At 35.7% G+C, this 12,897-nt stretch overlaps 1 protein-coding gene across 1 annotated transcript; it reads left to right on the forward strand.

The window, feature by feature from the left end:
- Nucleotides 1-4,730: 4,730 nt before the first annotated feature.
- LOC128219513 (acetylcholine receptor subunit beta-like 1) lies at nucleotides 4,731-10,270 on the forward strand. The gene is made up of 3 exons (XM_052927323.1): nucleotides 4,731-5,703; nucleotides 9,091-9,236; nucleotides 10,259-10,270. Exons 1-3 carry the CDS (start codon nucleotides 4,731-4,733, stop codon nucleotides 10,268-10,270), a joined length of 1,131 nt encoding a protein of 376 aa, XP_052783283.1.
- Nucleotides 10,271-12,897: the final 2,627 nt, after the last annotated feature.

A 12,897-nucleotide genomic window follows, 5' to 3' on the forward strand; every position in this document is an offset into this window, starting at 1 on the left:
CGCAATTCATTCCTTAAGTGAACGTCGATGATCGCCGGGAATCGGCGGAGAACGTTGCTCCGGAAATTTATTTTAAATATGCACAAAAGTGCACTGAGAACGTTCGTGGAACGTTTTACAAACGTTAGCCGAGCGTAGCACGCGTTCGGATATCGTTAGTCAGTCGTTACTGTAGCGTTACTTGGTTGTTACTAATCACTTGCTTTGCAGTCAACGACTCACTGGCGACCTGTCAACGACCGCTGAACGGTTCCCTAGCGAGCGCAGCGTGTGACTAAAGTCAAACGAACGTCCTTCTGGCGTCCATTGAGCGTCATTCGAGCGTTTCCCGAACGTCCATGCATATGGGTATATAAACCGATGCTTTGTAAGCAAGCTTCATTTGATTTTGGGCTACCGTAGAGAGCACCTACTATGGAAGATCCAGAAAGACTAGGGAGGCTATATATGCTTGCTATAGCCCAGCATGAAGTAGATGTACTGAACTTGAACATAGCTGAACACATCAAGGGACCTCGCCCGCAGAGAAAAAGACCCCGACGAAGACGACAGTGCTGGACTAAATCATGGATATTAAGGCGTTAAGAGTTTGGTCTGTACGACAGGAAAATGTCAGTTCCTTCACGAACTTTATGCGCATGCCACCTGATATGTTTGCTGTGATCCTTGGACGTGTCAGAGGCAGATTGACGAAGCAGCACACCTTTTACCGAGAGCCCCTCGACCCTGGCCTTAAACTGGCGGTAACTCTGCGACATTTGGCCTCTGGATCTAAGTATGCTGACATGAATTTTGGGTGGTGCGTACCATCCAACACAATCTCCGTCCTTGTCCGTGAAGTGTGCCGGGCGATCGTTGACGAGTATCTGGTTGAGGTGATGACCCCCCCCAAGCACTCCGGAAGATTGCCAACCAGTTCATGACAAGGTGGAACTTCCCTCATTGTGATGCCCTTGACGGCAAACATGTTGCCTGCAGATGCCCTAACTCTTCCGGATCAACCTACTACAAATACAAGGGATTCTTTTATGTGGTGATTATGGCCCTAGTGGACGCAGATTACAAGTTCATCTGGGCAGATGTTGGTGGTAAGTGTTCTTTCACATAATGTCTTTAGTGGAGATTGAATTAGATTGTTCTTGGTATTACTATCTGTACTGTATGTTCACGTTGATGTAATTTGTGATTTTCAGGGAAAGGAGCAGCATCCGACGCACAAATCTATAACGGGTCTGGTGCGTTACTTCTCGGATGTGCTCTTCCTCCTGGTGTTCTTCTTGAAATGTTCAGAGAACGTTGACCAGAACGTCATGGTGTAACGGCCAGAGGTACTGATAGGAATATTTAGGATACACTGATGACCATGGACGTATCTGTGAAAATAATAATCACCATGGTAGTGCATTCCTTGCGTAGTTCAATTAAATGGTCCTATGCTTGGACATATACTTGTATATTTTTCATTCATATCTAGTTTTCTTAAAAAATGAAGTTATAGGGGAGTTGAATCCTGTATTTATACATGATCACTGTTCAGAACCTGACAGGACGTGGTAAGAACCTGATAAAACGTATCTAAGACGTGTTAAGCACCGAAAGAACATTTAAATGAGGCCTTCTACAACGTTGCACGTACGTACCTTAGTCATCGTAAAAGCGTAGAGAGGTTGTGGTGAGAGCTCCTTTAACGTAGCAGGAATGCAATGACAACCTAGAGACAACGCGATGAGAACGTCATTCAATATTTCCCGTCCAGTACCACGCGTGCACTACGACAGGTCAACATATCCACCAGTTTTATTAATGTCCCGGTGGCCGTATGGACTAGTCGGCTCTTTTCTACCTTTTCTTGGCTTTACCGGCGTGGGTTCGAACCCCACTAAAACCAATATATTTTTTATGCTATTATTGTATTTTTTTCTGCAATTTTGATCTCATAGAGTAAAATAATGATAAAATAAGTGATTCAGATGCATTACCGGGAAAAAATATTTTTTGGTCTTAAAACATGAGCGAATACCTTCAAAAGTATTCATCGTTTCATTTCTCCTTTGACAACAATCTGCCTAGCGCTTTAAAGGAAGAGTTAAACTAACATCTAACTTAAATAATGACACATATGATAAGAGTAAGTCGTGTTAACATTCTAATTAATTGAGTAGAAAATGAAGGACAACTTGGTTTTGATTTTTTGCATATGGAAGTAAGCTAAAATACGTTATATGTAAACAAAGTCAAGATTCTCAAACCACCGTGCGCCGGAACTTGTGAATTTCGTGCTGGCACGACATTGAACATTGGACATTCAAAAGTGAATTTCATGCTGGCACGACATTGGACATTCTAAAATGAATGTTGGGCCAGCAATCAAAGTTTTATACAGGTCTCGATAATTTATGGTGATAAATAGAATCGATCAGAATATTCTATTTAAATACTTTTGTGAAAACCAATGTTCATATTGACATGAAAACTGACCTGCAAAGCAAGCCTCGCTAATTGATATTTACCTTGAGATGTTAAAAAGGCTTTGAAAATGGAAGTTGTTGTTATGTAGTTTGTTTCATCATATCAGATGTGTTTTATATATTTATCTGAATATCACAGAATTTTGCTGCTTATGCAATTTAACCACGATTTTTTTATATTTTAAATATGTCTTAAATAACAATTACGTGTCGAAATATATCATAGATGACAATAATATTAATGTGTCGAAATATATCGAAGATGACAATTATTTGTTTTAACATATCGAAGATGACAATAATGTGTCGAGATATTTCGAAGGTGACATTGGTTTGTTTTAACATATCGAAGATGACAATTATGTGTCGAAATATATCGTATATGACAATTATGTATCGAAATATATCCAAGATGACAATTATGTGTCGAAATATATCAAAGATGACAATTATGTGTTTTAAAATATCGTAGATGACAATTATGTCTTGAAATATATTGGAAAGGAGAATTATGAGTCGAAATATATCATTGATGACAAAAATGTGTCGAAATATATCGAAGATGACATTTATTTCTTTTAACATATCGAAGATGACGAAATATTTCGAAGATGACATTTATTTGTTTTATCATATCGAAGATGACAATTATGTGTCGAAATATATCGTAGATGATAATAATGTATCGAAATATATCGTAGATGACAATTATATGTCGAAATATATCGAAGATGACAATTATGTGTTCAAACATATTGTGGAAGACAATTATGTGTCGAAATATATCATAGATGACGGTTATGTGTCGAAATGTATTGTAGAAGACAACTATTTGTCGAAATGTATCGAAGATGACACTTTTTGTTTTAACATATCGAAGATGACAATTATGTGTCGAAATATATCGCAGATGATAGTTATTTGTCGAAATATATCGTAGATGACAATTATATGTCGAAATATATCGAAATCTTAAAGTACATTATATACATTATAGTATATAAATATCATATGGCAGCATGTGTGACAGTGACATTGTCAACCCGAGAGCAGAATGTCACCCGAGGCGAGGGTTGACAATGTCACTGTCACACATTTGATATTTATTTTATTATACCGAACACAATTAAGTACATCAAATAGTTTTAAAATGTATTTAATCAAACAAGTTTAACAAGGTTAAACATAATATAACATAATAAAATAATTATACCCAGAAATTCTATCTTTAATTATGCAAACATTCCTTCAAAAACTGTTGTCTAGTGTTTTTGTGTACAAATTGAATAGTGACGTCACTGCTGTATGTGTATACAGGCAATCACGTCATGATTAAGCTAAAAATATTGAAGCAGGTATTTGCCCTTATATGACATTCAAAATGTCACTGCGGTCACATAATCTGACAGTGAATTTTCGCTTGGTCACGTGTCAAAAAGGTTGAAAATGTTTCTGATAGTCAAAATATCTCTTCTTCGGGTAATGAGAGTTTATCATTGTAGACAAAAGTGAGGTATAATAATGACATGTGTAAACACTGTCCTTCACCTTGATTATATTATATACTATGTGTACAACATTCGATTTTGAATGTCCAGTATAATTTGTAATTTGTCAGTACATTGTTTGTATTCATGTTTTCATATACTTATATTGTGACCAAGGATCGATTGACAGTTTCATATAAATAATCAATTCCATTTATATATGCTCATGGGCCTATGGCCGTTTATGGATTTGAATAAACTGTGAAACTCTAATGATAAAAGGTTCATTTACTGGAAGAGCTTTGAAACCAGCTGACTCTCACTCGCACCATTATAACCGTATGGAAAATGTACTTCCTGTTCATTGACAATCACACCAATTTAAAAGCTCTCCAACAACGTGTAACACAATGGAATGTTTGCTGAGTGTGACCCTTCCAGTTTCAATATCACTTTCGATAATGGTTGATACAAAAAGAACCACTTTAAATGTCATACAAAATCCCATTTCTTGAAAGTGCTTTCCTTTTAACTTGAAAAGTTTCTTTCTGCAGGAGAAAATGGTTTCAATTGATCGCAAAAAATCGCTATAAACGTTTTATTCAACACCAGATGCACTCATTATTGCAGATCAGCGAATCTATTTCTTGTTATTTGGATAATTCAATAATAAATTCAAGTTTGATTTGTTCAGAAGAAATTTAAAAAGAATAAGAGCACACTTGCATAAGCAACAACGATCCACATGTGCTTCTTCATATTTCACCAATGGAGCATGGTGCCTTTTCTGGCTATTCTTTTAAGTCTTTACGGGGTGCATTGTCACTCATTTGAAGACGAAGAACGATTGTATGCCTTTGTAGCAGGGAAAACTAAGCCCGGAATAAGACCAGTGCTGGATCAAACACAACCGGTTAATGTTTCTGTTCTTCCAGTTCTGTCAGAACTCAAAGAACTAAATTCAAAAGATCAAACTCTCAAAACATCCATGGCGTTAGTGCTTATGTGGAATCAAGATATCATTCACTGGAATGAATCAGATTTTGGAGGAGCGGACAAATTTAATATTGATGCACGACAAATATGGACACCGGATGTTAATTTTCAAAATCGTGTTGATTATGGCAACATTATTACTGACGATGCTGATAAATCTTTTAAAGTTACGTTGATGGCTGATGGAAATGTCATTTGGATGATAGGAGGCCAGCTCGAAACTTCATGCACTGTAGATGTCAGTTGGTACCCATTTGATAACCAAGAATGTATCCTTAAAATAGCGACCGTGACCTCAATAGATCCAGAAATACAACTTATTCCAGCCGTACGGTTTGTTCATATAAACATCGAAGTACCAAACAGCGAATGGACCATTAATGAATCACCAATGTACAAGAATGCCCTACACAAAGATAGAAGTGTTCTGAAAGTGCACATAACATTGACTCGGAAGTCTTTATCATATATAATGAACACGATCATTCCGGTCTTCATTCTTTCTTTCATGAATGTACTCAGTTTCAAGATCCCATTGCAGAACGGAGAAAGAATTTCTTATACCGTATCTTTGTTTCTCTCATTTATGGTTTTACTCAACATGGTCAGTGACTCAATTCCAAATGTCTCCAATCAGGTTTCCGGGCTACAGCTGTTTGTGTCACTGCAGTTAGCATTAGGGGCAACGGTTACATCACTGTCAATCGCGTTAGTAAAGTGGTCTCACTCTTTCGCGAACCAGCAAGGCAACAGTATCATTTCAAATTGTTGTTTGAAAGGACTGTGTATCAACAGGTCAAAGATACACGATTGCAATACATCAGAAGATGGAAAAACCGAAAAGGAAGTCGACGTTGTAAGGGAGGAACAGCAGTGCTTTGAAACGATCGACCGTGTTTTGTTCTGGTTATTTCTTGCTCTTTTTGTATTTTCTGTATTTGCTGTTGTGACCCTAATAGCAGTGTCAAGTTAAACAGAAGACGTGCTAATTAATGTTTCATCATTAGTAAAGAAAATGGAACATCTATAATTGCAATTTATAATACTATCTATCAGACGTGTGTCTGTGTAAATAAGGGTATGTACTCTTTGTGGTATCTGTCTCGCTTTCAAAGATGATTGTTATTGTACATATACTCCGAGATTATTAATGATAAGAACAATGTAATTGTCCGCACACTGCTTTCATGCTTTGAGGCCCCTGGTTCGGTCCGTGGTCTAAGTTAGTTGAGCTTTTTCATAAATAACCCTTTGTATTATTACCTGATATTGTAGTTCGGGTCCGGACAAACGATGCGTGTTTCGCTCCCCCAAAACAGCACAAATCCAACTACGAGACTAGAACTATACGCAGACATTCCATTGTTGTCATCCATGTGATCCTCCCGGAATTCATTTGTTGGAACAACAGCTGCAGATTATGAATATTTATTTACAATAATCAATCTGAACATATAACGTAATCTGTTATAGTGTAATAAAGCTTTACTTAATACTAGTGTACAAGAGCTTTCCATCAATTCATTATTGTTTATATGTTTTGCGTGTGCTGTTTTCATTTAATTTGCTAAGCGATTCATTAAACCAGTTTGGAATGGAAATATATAATTCATATCTGCATGTATGATGTATTTATGTGTATTTGTATGTAGAAATATTTTTTTCTGATACAAATACTATTCCTATTAACAAAAAGGACAAGGTAGGTTCGAATGCTAACGTGTCATGTTCAGTGTCAAGGTAATATTGTCATGTGGGAGTAAATGATAATTGCATTTTTTTTCTCTCTTAATTATTTAAATTGTAAATAACAAATGCTTTTAAGTGTGATAAAATAATGTTTCTAACAATGCTACAAATTGTTCTTAGGTGATGGAGGTTATATTGTATACTATCATAGAAGTTGTATTCGCGAAGAAGTATCATAATTGTATTATACTGACGTAGTTCACAGTTGTTGAATAATAATAATACCTAGTTGAAATGTTTAAATATTTCATTGTTTGAATATTCATGAAATAACGTCTTAAAGACATTAGGAAAATTCATTTTAATGTTGAACTATTGGGAGTCCATTTCAGCCAAATTTCAAACTTTATCAGAGACAAACATTGACCTGCACGAACGCCACCAACTTTAAGGTCATGGGAACTTTTGAGAAACGATATACCATTTTCACCTAATATATGACAATAAAACGGTAAGGAGTGAATTATAAACTTAGCAAAAAAAACGAAATATGTCAATAGCATTTCATGATGTTTTACCAAAAACATTCTTGTCTATTTGTCAAAAATTAATCACCAATTTATCAAACAAAAAATCAATGCATTTTTGTAATATTTGAATTACTAAGCTTACTTTTGCTTAAAGAATCAGAATAATTACGCGCCAGATTCAAATAATAAATCATACTCTTAAAGTCAATATAGTTGTAATAGTTGTATTGCTGTAAATAATTTCATGCATAGACGAAACACGGTCCGAGATGTTGCCAAGCTACAGTATGCGCACAAGGTTGTGAGAGTAATCCTAGTTGGAAAAAGCACACAAGGTCGTGTTGCATGTGTATTTTTGCATCAGCAAAAACACTAATACTAGCCTTGTAGTCATGGAAGTCCCATGAGCCTTATCCGATTATCTTGCCGGAGGGATCACTGACATTCTTCTCACATTTTTCACAATTTAAATTAATATGAAGTATGTCGTAACAAGCAGTGCCACTTTCTGTCCTTTACTAAATACATATATTGTACAACATTTAATAAATTCAGATACAAATATACCATTTCTATAAGTCGCCTTTCTTAGACAGCGTGCTTATCGATCACCATCATAATCTTCCAAACCTCGTTCGCGGTGCCACACATTTAAATTGTAAGTTTTTTTTAACAGATTAATGAATGTGATAATGTACTAAAAACTGCAGAGTTACTGCAACCGACGACTTTACCGTTAGCCTTTCTAAATTTTAAATCGAAAATTCGTGTGCGATCTCGCGTAGGCCGCAAAATTATCGCTAAGCAGTCCGGACCGCAAAATTGAAAATCGCCAATTCATGTTTCCGAATCTAATTCCGTCCGACCTACCCTATTTCTTGGTTTAGTTCAATCTGAAAGTTAAATTTAGAAATATGTGGTATAAGTAAGGATGGGATGCTCCAATATTACACATAATACTTCATAATGAATTTCATTGTGTGTTCATTTACATTTGGTATTAAAAATGAGAATAGCCCAAAATATTCATCGGACCGAAACCGAACGCATAAGGTCTCTTTTGGGAGGGCGTATATATATATAGATCGTCATTTCATGGTCCATCGACTCGTACCTACACTAACAATACCAATATCAATGCAAATCCTGGTTATTGACAAGTACCCTTATATCAGAACACAACATGAAATGATGCGTAATGAAATGTTTGCTCAACGGGCTCCGTCTGTCGAATCATTTTACCAAGTATGCGATTTACTTTCTGCCCATTGACAAGTACATCCATTCAAAAACCCTCGAAACTATTTGTAACACAATCCAATGTTTGTCGTGTGTGAGCTTTCCCGTTTCAATATTTAATGTATTTCTCGGTAACTGAAAAAACAAAAGAGTCACCCAGTGTCAGATATAAAGCTTGTTGTTGTAAGCGCTATTCTTTCAATCCATTTCTTTCAAAAAAAAGTAAAAACACCGTAAATATATCCTTTTAGCGTGGGATAATGACTTCAATTGATCTAAACGTTCCGGGATACAGCCATAACTAACAGGACGGTTCCTGTAAACTTTTTAACCAAGCCGGTTAAAACTATTTGAGCAGATTAGCTAAGTTATTTCTTGTTTTTTTGTGTGAAGGATTTGATAATAATCGAAAAGAAGAAGCTGTCAGTAGAATTAAAGTATAATTAATTATCAGATAAGAAAGCAGGCATACAAATGACTCCAACTGGGCTTCTACTAAAAAACCAGAGGCGATTATCAGTAGACTGTGTTTGGTGGTTATTCTATTTATTTCGTACGAAGTACAATGTCACTCATTTAAAGATGAAAAACGATTGCATACTTTTATAACAGAGGAAGCGGAGCCCGGAATAAGACCAGTGCTGGATCAAACAAGGTCAATTAATATTTCTCTCCTTCCAGCTCTGATAGAACTCAAAGAGTTGAATGCAAAGGATCAAACACTGAAAACATCAATGGCTCTGTTCCTCTGGTGGAAGCAGGATCTTCTTCGATGGAACGAGTCCGATTTCGGGGGAGCAGACAAAATAACACTTAATTCTCGTCAGGTATGGACACCAGATATAAATTTTCATAATCGTGTTGATTATGGCCAAACTTTAACTAACGATGCTGATAAAGTTATGCTGTTTGCTGTTGGACGTGTCGTGTGGATTATAGGAGGCCAGCTCGAGACCTCATGCACTGTAGATGTCAGTTGGTATCCATTTGACAACCAAACATGTATCGTTGAAATATCGAAAATGAGTTTATCAGATCGAGAAATGCAACTCATTCCAGCCGAAAAGTTTGTGCTTACGGAAGCTGTTGGATCAAATAGCGAATGGACCATACATGATTCACCGATATACCGAAATGACTATCACACACATAAAAGTTATCTGGAGGTGCACATTTTATTGACCAGGAAGCCTTTATCATATATAATAAATACGATCGTTCCGGTATTCATATTATCTTTCATGAATGTACTCAGTTTCAAGATCCCATTACAAAGTGGCGAGAGAATATCCTACCGCGTGTCCCTGTTTCTCTCATTCATGGTTTTACTGACCATGATCAGTGACTCAATTCCTAATGTCTCCAGTCAAGTGTCCATGCTGCAGTTATTTGTGACAAGGCATTTAGCATTCGGGGCATTCTCGAAAAAGAGGGACAACAATAAAAGTTTAAGTAGATGTCTAAAAGTGTACGAGGTAGTCAAAAACACGTGACTGCAATGTATCAGATGATGAAAGAACAGTCCTTTGAAACGATGGAGTGTGTTATGTTTTGGATATTTCTTGCTCTTTTTCTACTTGCGGTTGTGACACTTATTATAGTTTCAAGTTAAATTCGATACCTGACAGGCGCATTATAGACTACTTATAAACGTGTACAATATCAAGAGTGTGACTAAACTAAGAAAAGACATACATTCCAACATTCTTTTATATACCAAAAAGGTATATAACTTATTCATCTTTTTGAGATAAAATGTTTGCCAATAATTACATTTTTGTATAGCTTAAGTGTATTATGTTTTCAAATTGGATTAAATTTGAATATATACTCTGTATAAATATTTCAGAGAGATTTATAGAGAAACCATATATTGTGGTGGTCCGATTAGCGCAGTGGTTAACATACTAATGAGGCTCGGGCTTTGATCCTTGGTTTAGATGTATTTATGGCACCACTCTCATAACCAGATCGGTGGTCGGGCAGTTTCAAATATGATTTGTTTTCCTTGTTTGATCCTTGCATATGTGTTTTATTTTCATTATTGAAATTAAGTGTTTCTTTAAAAGATCCAAAACATGCTCGATATGATGGACAAACCTCAAATCGCTAAGGTAAATAGATGTTTTATATTTCGTCCATTAGAAGTCACCAAAGCAGCCCAGACTCAATTAACAATTGATAATCTCGAAGTCAATATAGCTCTGATTCAGTTATGTTATTTTGATCATCATTTTAACCAAAATTCATACACTATGATGTGATTAACAGTGTTTAAATGTCTTGAGCATATATGGGTATGATTGTCATAGTATGATTATGTTTGTTCCTTGAACAGCAGAACAGTCAGTTTCATCATGGACGATTCTGTTACACAAGTAGTGAAGATAAAGTATTGCTTCCTTTATGAAATGTGTTATATTTTTTTTTCTATTAGCGTGTTCTCGATTCATGTGTTGTGACGTCACAACTATGTTTATGCCTACATTGCGGTCGGGTCAATCTAATGAATGTATTATACAGCATAGGTATGTTACAAAAGTCTGCTCCGGAATTGAGAATGAATTAATGAAGGTTCCAAATAGCATGCTTAGATAAAAAAATTGCTTGGATTGCCCACACACGATTCAGTTGACTGGAACAGATGTGGTTTAAAATCAAAGAAAATGAAATCATTAGACAAATATTCCACACCAACTTTCTATTTATGCATTTATCCAATAAGTTCACAAGTAACTTCTAATACCTACGTAGTTATATCAGCCCAGTTTAAGTTACCTGTATATTGATAGTACAAATCTCTAATAACTGTTGGCGTATGTAAAAAAATAACCAGTCAGCCGAAACCGAATGCCAACTTTACCATGCACAGGGATGCTTAATGTCATAGATTATAACTGTTTCGAAAACAGCTGGCTCTCCCTCTCTCTCTCTTTCTCTCTCTCTCTCTCTCTCTCTCTCTCTCTCTCTCTCTCTCGCACCATTTGACCATTTTCGACAGGTACTTTATGTTCATTGACAAGTATGTCCATTAAAAAAGCTCTCCAAACGATATGCAACACAATCCATTATGTTTTGTGTGCGAACTTTTGAGTTTCATAATTGCATCTTATTCGCGATAAGTGATGCCAAACAAAAGAATCACAAGCTTGTCAAAACAACCCCATATATTTCAAGTGCTATCCTTTAACTTGAAAAATTAAATAGATGGCGAATATAATTCTTCTTGCAGGATACAATGGTTTCAATAAGTCCCAAAAATCCATAGAGCGTTTTATTCAACACCGGATGCAACCATTATTACCGATGAGGGAATACAATTCTTGTTTTGTAGCATACTAAATATTGAATTCAAGTTTGAGTCAGTCAGTACAACTTCGAAACACAATAAGAGCACAATTGCATGGACAACAATGAAAACAACTATGTTTCATCTCAGATTACCATTGGATATTTTGAATTAAGTTATTTTGTCTGGCTCTTATATTTTGTCAAAGCGGGGTACACTGTCCATGGCGTTGGTAAAGTGGTTTCACTCATTCGTGAACCAACGACACACCTGCGTATTGTCTTTTGGATGTTTGAAAGCACTGTGCAGACAACAATAAACAACTTATGAAAGAACAACAATGCTTTGAAATTATTGACAACGTTTTGTTCTTGTTCTTTCTTGCTCTTTATGCACTTACAGATTTTAATTTAGATATACAGATATACAATTTAACAGTCTAGAGTAATCACCACTATTAAAGATAAGTGAACATAGCCTTTTCAGCAAATGCGAAATATATTTAATTTTTTCAGAAATTAAGACCCAAAATACTTTCAAAGTAAAATAGCTTCAAGTCAGCATTTCATATTATTTACGAAAAATATCAATAAACGTGAAAGTGTGTACTCTTTTTGCTGCAGCCATGTAATTTGTTTTGAAAGAGGATTGCTTGTATACATTAACGATGTTTATTTGTTTCCGAGTGATATATATACTTATGTTATGTTAAATAGTGTTGTTGGTGTTGTTCACTTAGTGCAGTTAACACATTATTTTCACACCAAGAGTCTCCTGGTTTGAGCTGTGGTTAATGCTAGTGCTAGTTGATTAGATAATTAGTAAATACACGTTTGATCTGTTTACCTGTAGTGATAGTTCTATGACAACGAAGTAGTGAGTTTTCATTGTCCTAAAACAACGCAATGCCCGATGTGGCGCTGGAATTATCGGCTATTTCCTCATTTTTATTACCGATACAAAGGTTGTTAAACAACCAGTCATCTACCAAACCGTTGTTCAAATCCGTGTGAACCTCAAGGCGGTATTCTGTGGGAATGGCAGTAACTTATTTTTATTGAAATCGGTGATATATGGAATGATATATAAAGTATTATGTAATAAACGCTTTGTGGTCCATTGTTTCTATAATCTGGATTGGTTTTATGAAATTTAACTTACTGTGCATACTAATATACATGAGTCTTTTTAATGAAAGA

The sequence above is a fragment of the Mya arenaria genome, chromosome 15 (genome assembly GCF_026914265.1).
Source record: "Mya arenaria isolate MELC-2E11 chromosome 15, ASM2691426v1".
NCBI classification, from domain to species: Eukaryota; Metazoa; Mollusca; class Bivalvia; order Myida; family Myidae; genus Mya; species Mya arenaria.

Bases quoted from the DNA above. Each gene is read 5' to 3' on its own strand.
- LOC128219513 (XM_052927323.1), top strand. From the start codon at position 4,731: ATGGTGCCTTTTCTGGCTATTCTTTTAAGTCTTTACGGGGTGCATTGT. The intron at 5,704-9,090 runs GTATCATTTCAA...CTCTCCTTCCAG, and splicing joins CGCGAACCAGCAAGGCAACA to CTCTGATAGAACTCAAAGAG.